This window comes from Equus asinus, chromosome 30, assembly GCF_041296235.1.
Source record: "Equus asinus isolate D_3611 breed Donkey chromosome 30, EquAss-T2T_v2, whole genome shotgun sequence".
NCBI classification, from domain to species: Eukaryota; Metazoa; Chordata; class Mammalia; order Perissodactyla; family Equidae; genus Equus; species Equus asinus.
The window spans coordinates 4,839,581-4,857,436 of NC_091819.1; the positions used below are offsets into that span (position 1 = coordinate 4,839,581).

Here is a 17,856-nt window from a genome sequence, read left to right on the forward strand (position 1 = left end):
GTCGCTCCGGTGTCTCCGCTGCTTTGCTTCAGTAACGGGATTGTCACGTTAGCATGAAAACAGCACTCCATCTTCCCTCTTCCCCAGCTTGGTAAAGAATTGCACCACTGACCCTCTCTCCCCAGAACAATCTTTTTTATGAACTTTTTAAAAAAATCAAATATTTCTTTAAAATGATAAAGGAATCTTAAAGTTTAATTATTGTCATCCTCAGAGTTTGGATGGATTGATTGCAATTAAATGTTTATATAACATATGTCTAGACCACTAAAGGCATTTAGAATGCTAATTAATAGCATAACTTAGTTTGGATTTTATTTTGCATTTTAATAGCATAACTTATTTTGCAGAAATGCGGTGACTGGTGAAGAATTAAAGAATTGTGAAAAGCATACAATTTCTCTCTTAGTGGAAAGATACATTCCTACCAGTACTGGCCATATATTCAAGTTTTATCCATGAATCTGATCAGAATATATTCTTTATATTTTGTGTAAAGAAGCTTGCCATCAAGTCTATTCTTTATATTTTATTGCATTTTTTAAAGTATTCATTTTATATTTAATTGTATTTTAAAAATTGAGGTGGTGAATGTTTATTTTGATGTAGCAGTATTGTTTACTAAAGGGCATTTAAAACAATAGATAATTCCTTTGAATTGACTCATTTTCTGATTAAGATGGTTAGAAGTTGAAAGTGCTTTGAAAAACCTTAATGATATCAATGTCGAAAAGAGTAGCAGGGAGCACTTTTGCTGCTTCGAAACATTTATCTTGTAACCTGTTGTCACACTACTTTAAGATCATGTCATAAGGATTAACAAAATCCAGTTCTTAAAATTATTGATGACTTAGAGGAATAATATTATTGATCTTGAGAATTATATATATTCTTATTTAAATCAATTTTATTTGTAATTTATAGTAAAATTATGGAATCCATACTGTGGAATTATGTCTATGAATTTCTTTGAGATTTTCAATTATGTTATTTATGTTTTTGATGTGATTAGCATGTCAGGTTTTTAATTTTCACTTCTGGAATAAAAAGCAAAATATAAAGATTTATGTAAAAAGTATCAGCTTAAAGCATGCTTTTAAATTTCTTTAAAAATCTGCTTGCAACCTAATATTGTGTTATGTCTTTAGCTCTTTCATTGTTAACAGTTATTCGTCATTATTTGTCATTACTTGCCATACCAAACTAATTTTTCCAAAACCTGTATCTTCCAATTACCTAAAGATACACGTTTACTAAATGATATATGGGTAGCTATTAATCAAGCAACAGTTTACAGCACATTGTTATATCATAGCTTTTCCAACAGATAATATTTTTGAGTTCAAAATTATTTCTGTGCAACAGTAGCTAAAAATGTTCTTATCTTTTTCACTTGCTATAAAGTGCTCCTGAGTTATTAGAGTGGTGCGGCCATGAACCACCTCCACTTGGGGAAAAAACTGTTATTGAATCAAAAATAGAAAAAGGAGGTTAGGGAACTCATACCTTCAGCCTTCCTCTCCTTTAATACCACATTTCAGTTTATTCTTGGGTGTCTGTATTTGTGTGTATATATAATATGTGCATGTGTGTACAGAAAATGAATCTTTCAGTTTAAGAACAAACATTTTCATTAAGTATGTATGTTGATAAGTGTCTGATGGTCACTGACAGGATTGTTTGCAGAATCAGTGATAACACGTGGCATTTTACCAAGTGATTAATTTCTCTTGGCTCAAAGCACTGGTTTAGTAACATGAAGTAGTTACTCATGCTCAAAAACGCATAATCAGTAAATAGTTTTGGAATTTATCTCTTTTTAGACTTGAACTGTTCCACCCAAACTAAAATGGATGGATTATTTCCAGTAAACACAAAAATGAAAACCTTTTAAAAAGTCTTGTAGTCTTAATCTTTTAAAGCAAATTAAGTCCTTTAAAAGATGTCTTAGTTCGTTCCATTTGTCAGTAATGTATTACTTTAAATTTATCATTTTGCTTCACCTTATTTTTTTTGAAAATGATACTTAGTCCGTCAAATTAGATCACTTTAGTTTGATTTATAATGCTGTGTTGAAAATGTGTGCAAGTCAAATTTTACAATCATTTTAAACTGCTTTATTTTCAAATTAACCACTTACTATATGTAGCAAAAACACTAACATTATAGGTTACCACCTTTTATCTCAGATAGAATAAGTGAGTAATTCCATGTATTATAATTATTTAACTTTAAAACCGTGTGAAGTATATGACCTTTAGCATTGTTTCAGTATACTTCAATCTTTCAGCAAACATTTATTCATTTCAAACTATATGGTAGGCATTTTGCCACGTGTCGAAGATGCATACATGAGAAAGACACTCATGCTTCACTCACGAAGCTCAGAAATTGATAGAGATGGAAAAGATGGTAGTAGTAGGAAAAGTGGACTTTATTAACATTTATTCTGTGCCTCCAATATGGGCGGTTCATATTATTTTAACTAACTCTCAAAAACGCCATAAGGTATTTATTTTTCCCATTTTACAGAAGGGGAAACAGTCTCAGAAATGGCAAGTTGGCCAAGATCATAAAGCCTGATAAGTGGCAGAGTTGTGATGCAGGCCTTTCATACTCCAAACTCCATGGTCATTTTCATTTATACTGTCAGAAACTTCTTGCGTGCTAAGCACAATGAGAATATAAAAATGGGTAATCTATGGTCTCTGCCTTCAAAGAGTTCTGATTTTTATGAGAGCAATTCATATTGTAAAAGCAAGCCACGACTGTATCCTTTTAGGCTATGTCTGTTTAAACCCATCTTACCACTTTTCTGGTCAAAACCATTCTGTGGTAATAAACAGGTAGGTAACCACATTTGCAAGAGCAATCTGTTGGCTCATTTGCCATTCTTTCTTAATTTTGGTCTGCAAGAGATTTCTATCTCAATTATTTAGAACCGATGTAACTTACTGCTATTAATTATCTTAAGGTGCCGCCTGAGGAATACTGAATTGCGCTATACAACTCCTCTCTATTAGTTTTGTCCATTGACCATTTAAATAGAAAACTAAGGCAAGGTGTGAAAATTTTTGAAAAGTTAAGCTACTGCATTTTAATTCAGCTAAATTTTACATTTCTAGCGTGAAAACATTGTGGCTAGGATTAAGTAATTCCAGGATGAAAATGAACATTTTGTGTTAATCCTCAAATCTTCAAATCTACCATTCAGACATCATTTAAATCTTTCTTATATTATCCTCTACCTCTTATGCAAGGGAACCTTAAAGACACTTCACCTTCATTATGAATGGAGAAACCTCAAAACATTTATAAGATTTTTCATGATCCAAGAGATACAAATTTCAGATGCCACAGATCAGCAAAATAAAAAATAACCAAGTGCCAGCAATACGTATGTATGCAAAATATGTCATTGGTTTACACCTGGAGTTGGTCAGCAAAATAATCACCTAGGGATATTTTTTAAAATGTGGTTTCAGTATCCTCAAGATTCTGATATGCTGTTAATGTAGGAAGAGGGTGGGACAGATGATGGAATTCTACATTTGGGTATCTACGCCTGGGTATCTACATTTTGAAAAGGATCTCTGGGTACTTCTGATAGTGTCTGTTTCCCACTCCAGTCTCTTCTTTGAGAATGCTGAAAAAAATTGTTTAAAACGACCTTATGCAAGTCAAATCAGTATATGTTTACCTGAACTATATTTGAATTGATAATCGTAGTTCTGATCAATCAATACATATGCCAGGAATTATGAAAGTTGTATGTATTTTATTGAGAAGTGATTAGAATTATCTGGTGCTCTGTTATGCTTTAGGACATAAAAGTTTAGATGAGGAGTGTTTTATTTTACTAGGTGAAGTTAATGTTAATCTCAAAAAGAGTAATGTCTAACATTTCTTGGACGCTTACTGTGTCAGAGAGTGTGCTCAGCACATTACCTAGGTTAGTTTAATTTGTTTGCAGCAGTGCTATGAGTCAGATACTGAGAAAACTGTGGCCTGGTGAGGGAGGACACAGCCTTGTGGGCAAAAGGCTGGGCATGACAGCAGTGCCTTGTGCAAACCCCTCTGCAGAGGTGGTGCACTGAGCACCTGTCCAGATCATCCTGTGATCTTGACTACTGCTCTTTCTGTTTCTTGTTAATGAAGTTTAGAGTCTGTGCTGTGCATTTGTGGTTTAACTAATTAGCTGCTGAGCACCTGCTGTTTCAGTTGTTTGAGAATTTTCCTGTCACGTATATGTGTGTGTATCCATATATATGTGCATAATTTATATTTATGTGATTGTCTGCTGTTAGTATTTTTGATGTGAGTAAAATTTTGACCTTATGAAGTAAATGAAAGTTAACATATTTGACACTTTTTAATTTCAGTTTATCGATGGTCGACTGACAAAACTAAATGCAGGAAGGGGTTTCTCTGATGTATTTGAAGAGGAGATCACTTCAGGTGGCTTTTGTGGAGGTAAAGACTAGTTCCAGTGTGATTGTCCATTTTCTGAATAGCAATTATCTTGATTTTTGCACTTATGTATAATGTAATCTACTTCATAAACAACTATTTTCTCCTAAACATATAATATCTTAGATACAGTTTTTCATCTTATAAGAGCTATAGTCTTAACTTATTTTGCCAGATATGTGTTATTCAGAGCATTAAGGTGGTCTCATGAATTGGTATTTGTTTTCTTGGATAATCTCTTAATATTACTGGAAATAAGAAATACAGTTAGTTTATATCTTCCTGCCTTTCCCACTGCCTTGTTTTCTCTGCTAGAAAACTACTAGTGATGTCCAGTACTGAGTTAGAATTAAAGAACTGAGGTTATAGTTGAAAATAGTAGATTGTAATATAATCCAGAAAAGAAAGGTTTGAATACCACAACTGCGTCTACATTTTTAAGTAAGTGTATTATTATTGAAGGCTTTACTTTTTTTTGCTTTGCAGACCACTGTACAATTAGGAAAAAATTTTTCAGTTTACCATCCCATGTGCTTACACTTGTCATTGTGGAAAGCCTTCACTTAAAGCAATGTAAGGAGTCATATTATTTTTGTGTGTGAAACATCAGACAGACGATATCCCATCTTTATTTAATACAGTTAACTTTAATATAATTAAATATTACATTGTTTGACATGTACGTATCCAGTGTTATAATTATCTGTGCAATTAATGACTAATGAACTGAGACTTTGTAAGTGATTACTCTAGTGTATAGTCCTGACTCTGCAGAGAATTTTGCTTGAGACCTTGAAATGCCCTATTCATTCCTCCAGCCAGTATTTGCTGCGTTTCCTATGTACTAGGCACTGATCTGGACTTGGGGTGAACTAAACAAACAAAAACCCCTGGGATGTTCATCTTCACCTGGTATCATAGTAACTTTTTCCTCTTATCTATAGGTTTAATTTGGAAAGAAAAATCTGTGTGAATAAATAGTTGCTAGAATTGAGAAATAAAACATGGAAAGACAAATAGTAATAAGCATTCATTTACAGATTTCCCCAAATTTAATTTTATTCTTAAATGAGATTTATTTTTGCACCATAAAAATATAAAAACCGTTGAGACAATTTGTTCATTGAAAGAGGTACAAATGAGCTAAGCACTTGTGGGCCTTCGTCTGATGTAAGCACAGCATTTCATTGGAAGCACTCAGCTTTGGGAAAAACTTCGTTTACTTGACTCAGCAAGTAAGCTGAATGTGGATTCATTCAGCTCCTTGCTTTCCTCAGCTTATGGGTAAAAATTTAGCTTCAATGGAACTTTTGTTAAAATATGGCTTTTTTACTTTTCAACTTAAACAAGCAAAATATTGTCAGCTCATGGACAAATTGCTTGAGGCATCTAGTCAGTATTTACATAACTGCTGTCTCATTATCTTTATAACCTGTGGGGATAGTATCTTATATGGAATTGAAGATGACACCTTGTGACAGTAATGGGGTAGAAGTATGATCCTTTTGTAGAGGTAAATTCTGTAGTCTTAACTGTTAGTCCAGATATCTCTGCAGTAGAGGGGTGGTGGCTTTTCTGCTTGGGAGGAGGGTCATTAAAATTTTTCACTAAGTCTGATTGGGAGAATATTGATCACCAGTTAGCATCTGACTTAGAGACTCTGCATTTTCAGTACAACTTAATGCCAACCACTTTGTTGTTTTTTCTTAAAGTGGAAAAGGTTTTGAACTCTTATCTTAATTTGGGGGAGCCAGTACTGATCCAAAAAGAAAGCATAGTTCAACAAGTATTAATTTCAATAGGTACCTCAAGAAAGTATGTTAAAAGATCATTCCTGGCTGTCAAGTATTATTCTGTAATTGTTATGTTTTAGGTTATTATCTTAGAGATACATAGAGATTATTCTTAGAAGAAAATAAAGCAAAATTCATTAGGATTTGAAATAAAAAGATAAGTAATCTAATAAAAATTGGTAATGTTCTTACCAATAAAATATATATATATATACTATTTTTGGAACCATATAAAAATATATGGTGGTTATATTTTTATAAAATATAGAGGTCAGCTCCAAACATTTGTCATCTAAACTACGTTTGTGAGAAAGAATATGTCTGTGTCATGAGGTTGAACTATTGTTCAAAGAAGTAAACTGTTATAACTGTTGTTTCTCTCATAGTAATAACTACGATAATTGTTCATACTTATTGAATATGAATATGTGGCAGAAGCTCCTGTAAGTGCTCGGTAGATATTATCTCATTTAATCCTCACAGCATCCTATGAGGTACTTTGATTATCCTTACTTTTATGAGGGCATTCATCTCAGTAATTTGCTCAAGGTCACACAGCTAGTAGTGCGAGAGTCTGAACTCAACATGTGTCTGCCTGGCTTCAAAGCTCTTGCTTTAATAACTATAATATATTGCTTTGATAAGAGATCTTCTTAATTAGAAGACATTCAGTAAACAAGAGCAGTACTCAAGCCTTCTCTACTCTGATTGGATAAAAGCAAGATTCCTGTCTCTTTTGAAGACTTTACATGTAAAACCCTCAGAAAGATCGCTATTGGAGAAATAACATTCACTGATGCTGAAGAAAAAATTATGTTCGTGTAAGCAAAAATAATTAGGAATTTCAGAGAAGCATCCAATTTCTCTCCTTTCTGTGTCATTGCAGTGGCAGTTTATATTATAAACTATTTTTGTTACTAATATGCATGCATAAATATGCTGTAATGCATGCATTATGAAATGAATATGAATATGGTGGAGCTTTGTAATTATCGTGGCTCTGATTAAAAGTGTACAGTGCAGGACAGTCAAATATAGAACACGTAGATTCGTAGTGAATCTAGAACTATGGTCAGAGACTGAATGCGTGCAGATTGTCAAAACAGTTTTCTGTCCTGGGAGTCCCCATGGTCAGCACTGTTAAGGAAATCTATGTTACTCCTGATTCATTTCATGAGACTATTCAACCTTAACGTAAGAGGAAAGTGATGAGAATATCAGGAAATTTGTAAAGGGAAGATCTAACCATAGAGGTGAAAAGGTAATGAAAGAGAACATGAGTAGAAAAAAGCATGCAGTTAGATAAACACAAATATTGATGTGTGGAAAAGCAGCTAAGGACTACTGAGTAGTTAAGAACATGTTTTTTTAACCCACATTTTCTTTTTCCATTTAAATAAAACTAATTCTTAAATCCACATCCAATTATTTAAACTTTAAAAAGGAGACACATTCTCAGATTGATTTTTATACAAAAGTGTGTGGTTACCCTCCACTGATAGCATTCATTTCTTCAGTAGTTTCCTGATATAATCTGAGTAGTCTTATATTTATTTAATTCTATTTCTTTTTCTACTGACTAAGGTACCAAAGGAATTTGAAGGGTGGTAGGTAATCATCAGTTTTAGTGGCAGTTTTCTGGCCTCACTGAACAATTTAGACCAATTTACATTTTTTGGTAAGTAACTGCAAATTACTGGAATTTAAGCAAATACATTTGAAGAGAAAGTCTTTGCACAAGTGAAAAACAAAGATATTTTGTCCTTGAGTGTGAGAAAATCACTTGTTTGATTAACAAGAACAACGTTAAGAATTTCCTTAATAATGCTTATTATTATTTCCATAATCCAGTTACTTTAAAAGAAGGACTCTGAGGGATCTTTTTGGCATTCGGATTCATTTTTAAGAAGAAAAACAGCCTTTAAAAAAAAACATTATCAAAGAATAATGTGCTTGTCTCATAAACTTTGTGGAAGTAGGAGCCTTCAATCTTAAAAGCACTAAAATTTAGAGACAATTAACCTTTAAAAATTTTTTTAACAGGAATCTACCTAATTTGTACCACATGTTTCCCTATCATCTTGAGCAGTTTGTTTAGGGACTTCCTATGCCACAGAATTCCAGATTATTATTGGTGATTCTATCAGCTGTTTCTTCTCAAGGTATTAGCTTTGAGCAGCTCCTTTTCTTTCTAATGTAATTACTTTGAGGTGATAGAGGAAATCTCTATGTAACTTGTGTCATCATATTTTATTTAGCAGTCTTAAGAGGTGGCATTTGAGAGTTGAAGGACTAATAATGAACCAAGCATTAAAACACCTAGATTTTACTCTTTCTCAGTTGCTATCTTTGTGAACTTGGGCAAGTAATATATCACCTCACAACCTCAGTTTTCTCATTTGGCAAGTTACTGATAATAACAGCTAATATTTACGGTGTGTCTAGACGTGCTGGGTACCAGATACAAGATATAGCAGCCAGGTTAAGGCCTAGTACCGCATCATATAGTACACAGGATAGAGTGCGCCTGAACTCGCGGGTCCCACTTCCTTCTCACTGAACTGCACTGCCTGTGACACCACCTGCTTTGCCTGTTTTAGAGGAAAAGAATACAACTCCAATAATATAATGTACGTAGAAACAGTTTATCACCTGTAAAGAGCTGAAGAGGAGCTGTTTTTATTCCTCACAACTCTGAGTAAGACACTGACCTTTCTGTGACTGCTCTGGTTTTATGATAGCTGTTTTGTTTGTGGTTCAGAGGTTTAAAAATAATTGTTTTCTGGAATGATAGGTGTTCCAGAATGCTAAATAGTTATCATATACAAGTTGGTGTTTCTCTTTCTGCTTTCTTAAGTTCATTTTGGGAAAAGAATGAAAGTAAAACACTTTTCCAGGATACTGTGAATAATAACTGTCTTAAATATGTGATTTCCACCCAACTTTTTTTAATAGAAAAGTAAAAAGTACATGAACAATTTGGATAAAGACAATCTGTTTATTTTTTGTTAATAAAATCTCCTTGAGAAATAAATTGATAGAATAACTTGGTTTTTTCACTATTTTACAAGGGAAATATAACTGAAAAAATTTGTCAGGCCAAATACCCCCTGAAACTCATGTCTTTTTACACAGTGCAAATTATTTTTACATAGGCTGTTTTAGGTAGATGCATTTTGCTATAATCATTTCACAAGATTAGAAAAAATATTTTCTCCGTATTTCTTCTTCCAAACAAGGAGCAATGCAGTGCTGAGAGATGTTTTTCAAAATGAGGGTTGTTTCTTGACATCTTAGGGAAAGACTTTAAGTACAGGAGTGGAGCCAGAGCCAGACACTTTTTGCCCTATGTTGATTAAGGATGCAAAGGTAACAGCTGGAAAGAAATTCTTGGGCTAGGATCCTTCTGCCTCTGTTTTGTAACAGCAAGGTGGTGCATTTGTTAAAAAGCCACAACCACATACAAGAGGAGAACACCATCGGTTTCAGGGATTCCTTGTACTCAATAGTCTCTGAGTAGCTGTTGGGGCTTTGTTTTTTATTATGGGAGTATTTAAGCATTTAAACAACGAAGAAGGTAGATGAAATCTAACTAAAGTCAGTTGATATAAAACGTTCGTTGTGTGGCCTTTTTTTTGCCTTCTCACATCATCTTATTGACTAAATTATTTATCATATTTGGAGCCAAATATATGGTTACTAGTTTTATTAGAACTGGTTTTGTCAGCATTTGAGCTTTCTAATAATCATGATGTTTGGTAGCCTAAAAGCTACATTCGCTTCATATTTCCCTGGGTAATATCTTCCAAATTTGGATTTACAACTAGAGAATATTTTCAGAACCATAACTGCAATTTAATTGCATTAAAATAAAATTTGCTAGGTTCTTTGCATTTCTGAATTCCCTTCTAGTTTTTTTTCTTTCCCTGTACACTTGAAATATTGTTTTAAAGTGAATGTAATTGTGTAAAAGAGCCAAACTTTTACAGAACAACATAGACATAAATACTGAAAAATCAGTTTAAAAGACACAGGAATTTTGGATTTCAAAAGAGAAGTTATATTTTCCCTTCCGAAGATAATTTTAAAATGAAAGAACATAGAATACTTTAACATATGAGCTTCACATGTGAGTAAAGAAAAATGTCTATTCTAATTACTGTTTTCCTAGGAATTAAAGTAGTTTAGTAATTCTTAAGATGTAATTATTCCTTTCACAACATTACAGATAAATAAAATTTGCTTACTAAAATCTTGGAAATAATAGTTCTTGATAAATTTTGGTTTATAGATTTATTTTTGATCAAATATTTCTGACATCTTATTTTTATATATTCTAGGAAACCCGAGGTCATATCAACAATGGGTGCATACAGTCAAGGTAATAATAAGCCTTCAAAGTTTCCTTTTTTTTTCTTTCACTCTAATATGTGGAGAAATGTTTGGTTCAAGTATGCTATTTGTACTTATGCTGTTTATTGTCAATAAAATGCATATTTTCTTACATTTTAAATATGTTTATTTTATGCATATAGTTTGTTGATATTCATAAAGAAAATTGTAAAAGGGAAAGCTTTTATTCAGAGATAAATATGGCTTGTTTTGAAAAGCAAGATTTTGCTGTCACCTTATATTATTTTCCAGAACAAGGAGTTAGGTGGAGTGGTAGGGTTTGATGGCAGTTTTATCACTTCTGGTAATGTGCTTTTGTTAATGTGATTTTTTTTAAGTATAAAACTCTTCCACAGATGCAGATTTTATCGCCCAGCATTAAAAGAGTTGATAAACAGTTGATTGTTATTCCATTTTTATTAAGCTTTAAATATATACCTATTACTGGTCATGTTGCCCAAGTCTGCCTAAACTGCAAAGATGAAAGCATTTTTAAATGATGTATTACACCAACTAGAAGAGTAGAATGTTTACATTTTGTGTGAAACTACTATAGTACATAAAAGCTTGAAAACACTAAACATAAAATAATTTTTGTATGACGTTGTTTAGCTTGTGAGGAAAGCTCTGTTTCTATACTTTTAATAATGCTTTGTTTTCAGGACAATCTGGCCAAAAATTTTTGGAAATATGTTTTTTCTGGGTTTTTTTTTTGCAGAAAGGAGGTGCATTGTTCAACACAGCAGTGACGAAAGCAACTCCTGCTGTACGGACAGCATATAAATTTGTAAGTTTTCTTTTGATATTTAAAAATTCTATTAATAAAATTTTATGTATTCCTAGGAGATAGACATGGAAATATAGAATATTTTCTATTTTTCTTTTAAATAAGCTTTCTAAAAAATTTAGAGTTAATATTGACCAAAGCAAATTCAGTTATTAAAACTGTATCATTGTATAGAGAGGATATTTCCTTTATGTAATCTAAAAATGGTTCTTCATTTTATTTCAAAGCTATTAGCACTGTACACTCAGATTGAAACAGTCCATGATGAAGTACTATTTTTAGAGATTTGATTATTTCAACATATTTTAAATTCTCATTGTGTACTTGAGGCTCAAAGAGAAAAAAATAGAAAAATATGGCAAGTTCTCTTCCCTCAAAGATACTTTGACTCTCCATGATTAAAATTCTTCAGTGATTCTCTGTGGCTGATAGTAAAATAATAACAATACCAATAGCAACAACAATAAATAAATAATAAAAATCTCCTTAACATGATAACTGAGACCCTTCAAGTCCTGACTCCTCTTGTGTCCTGATTCATTTCTCCCATCCCCTGAGCCTCCCTGTCTCTGAAGGTACTGAGTGTTCCTCATTTCATGAGTTCAAGATGTTCTCTTCTGCCTCTCTATTCTACACAAGCCATTTCTGCTACTTGGAACATCCATTTCTTGGCCTTTATCTATCTAGTAAACACCAACCCATCCTGTAAGACTTATTTGAGACATTAGTTCCCCTGAAAAAATTTTCCCAATCCCATGCAAAAAGAGTTAATATCCCTTCTTCTGTGTTCCTGTAGGACCTGGAGACATGCCTGTTTCAGCCCTTATTCTGTCTGTGTACATCTGTATCTCTAATATTAAGACTAGTAGCTTCTTGAGGGAGGAGCTAGTGGGTTGGTATTCAATAAGATTTTTTTTTAGTTCAGTAGGTCATATATATTCTATATTTCTAAAAATATTCAGGGCAGTAGTTTTGATTTTATAAGAATTTATCTTCAGATGCTTTCTCAGAAATGAATTGATGGGATTGAATTAATAATAGAATAATGTATTTTAATAAGTTTAGAACTTAACATTCTTTTCTTGACTTACAGTTTTCATATGTATGGAGCCACCATTTCTGTTTAAAAAATCATATTTTTAAAGATTAGATTTTATAGCAGGGAAGCTCATCTACAGAGTGGATTCAAAAATACAGTGCCAAAATTCTGAACTATTTGGAGCCTTCTTATAAAGTAAAAGTAAGGAGAGGTAATCATTTTGCCTTGGAAACATCAGCCTCTGCCTTTTATTTGGTTGTTCCATGGCTTTGCTATGAACCTCTCTGAGTAGATCACTATCTCACTGTAATACTGGTGGTTTAATTTATACACAGCTTTTGAAGAGATTTTAATTTTTCACAATGAAATACAACATAGCAGTCATGTGAAAAATCAAACTAACATTGAGCCTTATTCCTCACGTTTAAAATTCTAGAAAAGGTTTCACAGTCAAGTGCCCTTCATTTTGTTCCTTGAGCAAATACTTGAAGTTTTCCTTCAGGCTTAGAGAAGTTTTTTTGTATTATTTTGCTAAGTGTGTGTTTTTCTCCTTAATTTCACTCATATCTTCTATAGAAGCACAGAAATAAAGCAAACATGTTCAAAACCTATTTGTATTTTAAATTTTTATCCTTCAAATCTGTATTTTATTTTGAATCCTTCTTTGTGGAACAGTATAATGTTCCCAAATGAAAAATTCTACTCTTTGGAAGATTATTCCCTAAATTAATTTCAGGCAAATTGAGGTCTTCAAAACATAGTCACTTTTATCATTTATCTTGTGATCGTGTCATACATGAATCAAGAGGTTTGGGGCAAGTAAATAAGTCAATTTGTGACCTTCATAGTTGTCCAGAACTCTTCTTTCCAGATTGCTCATATTCTGAAATGTGAACTCTTAAATTCCTCCTTTGACCACAAATTGCTGTGAACAAAACTCCTAATTTTTCTTGCGTGGTATAACAGAATTTGTTTACCTTGTTTTACTATAGGTAGTAAATTTTTTAACACTGGGAACCATGTGTTTAACTGTTTCATTCATTCAACAAATTATTTGAGTACTCTCATGAACTAGCCTTGAGTGGTTGTTGGATTAGAGTAGTGAGCACGGCAGGTGCTATGCCTAAGAGAGATGCTGGCTCTACTTTTATATTTGTGTCACTGTCCCTTTGCTTGGTGCTTTGAACATGCTACAGAAGTAGTGTGTGTTTGTTGAGGAAATAATGATTTTGTCCTATATTGAGAACATTTTTTCTATGCTTTCTATGCTGTTGTTTTTCTGTGCTTATTATAGGGGCTATAAAGAAAACTAGAGTCAACATACATACTCTTATAAATCTAAAAACAACAGCAAAGTGAATACATACATGATTTGGCTAACAGATTTTCTAAGTCAAATTTCTTGTTAGGAGTTTGCGTTCTAAATTATTAGCCAAAGCCAAAAGTAAATAATTGCTTTGCTGTAGAGAATGCTTGTTTGTTGGTAAATTTCAGCTTGGTAAATTGAAAAGGACAGAGAGAACCTGCAACCCATCTTCCAGACACTCTGAAAGAGGTCAGTGGAGGAAGTAGGGCAGTGGACGTTTAAATGAATCAGCACGTGAATTTCAGAACCTTGACTGACACTAGAGTCAACTCTATACACCAAGGAGCATCTGAAAAGATGAGTGTGAATCAGGTGGATTTTGAAAGAAAGAGGATATCTAGGTAAACTAGAATATAGTCCAAGTATGAGTAAAGATGGGTACAAATTCTTGGAGATGGGAACAGGAAGTATTTTTTTGTAATTGTGCATTTTTACTTAATAGGAATGTAGGGATTAATATAGGACACTTTAGATAGAATCAGTGGCTTTATCACTAGAATTATGAAAGTAAAAATGCTTTATTGATTCTAAAGAACCATGGAAATATAGTTTTAGTGTTATTTGTCTTTTTAGTTATATTTTACTGGGTCTAATATATTTTGGTTTTGCCTCATTTACAATAAGGAAATAATTGTTTAGTTCAGTTCAAAACATTTCTTGGGTGGTTACTACATGCCAAATACTCTGCTGGGCACTGTAGATATTAACGGGAAATAAATAAGATTCTTCCTCTCAGTGAACGTGGGAAGACGTGTTTACTCTTCCTAGAAGTGACTTGGGAAAGCAGGCTGGTTTGATAGAGGGAGCAGGGACTTTTGGAGATGGAAAGTCTTAAGTCCACATGACCTTAGTTGCCATGTCTGTAGAATGAGACTCATAATGCTGTTTCTCTCTTGAGGCTTAGATTCAGCAGATGTATTTTAAAAACCTTAGTTCCTCTGTCTCCTTTGAGATGGGAAGAAGTTGGACTTAGGAATTAAATGACCAGGATTTGAATCTAGGCTATGAGGACTTACACTTTCTGAGTCACTTCCCTTATGTGTAAAATGTAATAACAATAGCACTAATTTTGTGGAGTCCTTGTGATGATTAAATGAGATAATGCATGCTAGGTACCCAGCACCCAGTCACGTACTGAGGAAACGCAAAGTAAATGTGAATTTCTTTTCTCTTCATTCCGCTCTGGTCACTGTGAGTGGGAATTTCCAATGGAACAGAGGCTAAGGCTGTTCTGAAAGCCCCCAGTTGCTTTTAGTTAAATTATACCCCACACAACCTGAGAGGACAACCTGAGAGGCTCAAGTGCTGGAGCCAGATTCCCTATGAAACACGAGCATGGCCCTTAAATTGTTAAATGACTTCTAACTTTTGTGAGAAAAACTATATATGAAATAGTAATAACGTTAAGATAGCTCTGCTAATAACAACTTGTGTCTGCCTGTAAAAGCACTTTTTATAGTTTTGTGAAGTTGCCTGATTTTCTTAAAGTCCAAACATTTGCCCAAATAACCTCCTGCTGTGATGTGCTTTCTCTTTTTCTGCCCTAGTTAGTTTCAAATTAAGACTGGGGATTAGTAGTCTGCTTGACTCTTTTGTATTTCTTATAGTTTAGGTGGCAAAATAGGCTGAAAATCAGTCTTTGCATGATATTGTATGCACATATAGACTAGTCATGTTTTCACAAACTAATTTAGGTCTAACAATAAGTGGTATGGTATCCCTGAAAATAGTTTTAGATTATAGGTTTTTTCCTAAATAATTTGAGAACAATTTTTGTTAAATGAGATTTCGTGTTCTTATTCTTTTAAGTGGTAATAAAACCAGACAGACACTTGTGTTGTCATTTTCTAGGCAAAAAACCACGCAAAGCAGGGAATAAAAGAAGTGAAGAGTAAGCTCAAACACAAGGTGCGTCGTCATTTTCTTATTCTACCTTGATTCTTGTGTTAGCGTGAAGCCTATACTTTACAAATCACAGGAGATTTATGTTTTTAATGACTTTTGAAATATGCTTAGCCCTTTGTTCACGAATGTATTTTTCATAAGAAGCCCTCTGGCAACTACCTGCCATTCTATATGCATCCACTGAATAATCTCTTTATTGTTTGCATATTTTATCACAGAACTGCGGAGATCTTCAAAGATTCTTTAACAGGATGTATGTTTTCATAAAGTTGATTGCTTTGATATCACAATTGAAATTCTTGCTTCAAGCTGAGAAAGTTTTTAAAAAGTTGATCTTTGGTGCCGAATTAAACCAGGAATACCATCGTTTGGTTTTATAGGATCTTTCCAATAGTAGCTACTTTAAGTTGAAGTATGTTCTTAGTTTACAAAAGATTGCATTTGATGATGTGTATTTGGATTTCTGAATATTGCATACATATGAATATCTATGTGTGTGTATATGTGTCTATTTGATTTGATTACATATCCCATCTTCGCAGATTTTATTAGTTGTTAGGTCTTGAATTTCTACCTTTGGAGAAAAAATACTATTTAAAAACTTCCATTGTAGTGATGGAGAGTAAATGATCTTCATATAAATTTTATTCAAATTATTCAAAATAGTCACATTATTTTGGAAATTATTAATTCACAATATAGAAAAATGTACTTTCTTACTAAATAGGTTCTTTAGACTTATACCTGAAGTGTTATTTTGTTATTTGCATCTGTGTCAGACACGTTGTCTATTAATCAAATAACTTTAGTAATACAAGGAGCATTTAAAATAATTGCTTGTATATTTCTTCCTGTGTAGGAAAATGAGGAAGATTATGGGACCTGTTCTGGTTCTGTACAGTATACACCAGTTTACACATTACACAATGAAAAGGGAGGAAACCTGGAAAAGCGTAAGCTTTCCAAGGTAAGGTTATTTACCCTCGTGTCTCCAAATTCTCAAATTATGTGATTCCAATTAATTCTTTAGGAACAATTTTGCACCCATTAATTTTGTATCATATGATAAGAAAACCTGCAGTTATGGTCAGGGAGATGAGTAGGTGGTGTCTGGGGAAGCTGCAAGGGGATTGGGAGTAAGAAGTTCCAGATGTCAGTCTTGCGTCCTTTATTATGGAGCTCATAGTCCAGGGAGGGGAGAGACAAACGTGATTGCTGTGGAGTATGAGGAGCTTGATGATGAGTGGGAAATCACACATTTCCTTTATTACAAAAATAAAATGAGACTGTACTGAGAATTTGACCTTTAAAATCATCTGTAGAAATTAGAATATGAAGTGATTTATGTCTGTCTTTTTCTAAAGTTAGATATTTTATTTGCTATAAATATTTAAAGTTTCTGCTTATTTGCACATACTGCTTAAAATGTTGTCCTAAAGTGAGAAAGTGTTCAGAATCATAGCTCTACGTGTCTTTGATTTTGCCTCATAAGTTTGTTTCTGAAGGTTGTAACAAAGCAAAATTTGTATACACCAAGTCATATTTTAAGTGGCCTTAGAAAACTAGCTTTTAAAAAAATTCTTGAGTGGATTATAGTTACAAAATTATAGCACTGGAAGCAGCTGCAAAGCTTCATTGATGGAAGTCGATAGCCAGAATGGTCACATCACTGGACTCGTAAGTAGTTACTGGCAGAGCGGGACCAGAACCCATCTCTAATGCAGGTGGCTTTCCTGGGTGTGCAGATACTACAGGAATAGAGATGGCTCTACAGGACTTCCAAGTGTCCTTAGGATTGGGGAGAGGATCAGTGAGGCCGTACTAAAACCTTAGCCTTTGTAAAGTGATTCATTCAGTCACTCAGGACCTAAGTAGTGCACCAGGTGCTATTCCAGTTATTTTAGGAAAAGCATGAAAACATCTCTACCTTCATGGGACTGTTTTTATAACACACTAAATGTCTTCTCTGTGATTTATCTATTTGTTAAGCTTGTATTTTCATATGTTAGTATTGTTTAATTGCAGCATATTGGTGTGAATGCTTGAACATATGATCTAAAATAAGCTTTTCAAGAAAATAATAATTTCTCAAGTGTAGAAACCT

The 17,856-nt window shown here is 33.3% G+C and overlaps 1 protein-coding gene across 11 annotated transcripts in view; it reads left to right on the forward strand.

Moving 5' to 3' along the window:
* The window catches only part of DENND1B (DENN domain containing 1B), a 244,500-nt gene that overhangs the window by 197,071 nt on the left and 29,573 nt on the right, over window positions 1-17,856 (forward strand). For 10 of the 11 annotated variants that reach the window (XM_070501653.1, XM_044762634.2, XM_070501657.1 and 7 more), the window contains 5 exons: window positions 4,383-4,473; window positions 10,604-10,644; window positions 11,374-11,442; window positions 15,699-15,755; window positions 16,612-16,719. In XM_070501653.1, coding sequence (XP_070357754.1) covers window positions 4,383-4,473; window positions 10,604-10,644; window positions 11,374-11,442; window positions 15,699-15,755; window positions 16,612-16,719 — 366 coding nt within the window. Of the gene's footprint in view, window positions 1-4,382; window positions 4,485-10,603; window positions 10,645-11,373; window positions 11,443-15,698; window positions 15,756-16,611; window positions 16,720-17,856 lie in introns of those variants that run through there. The other variant, XM_044762641.2, reaches the window with a different exon arrangement.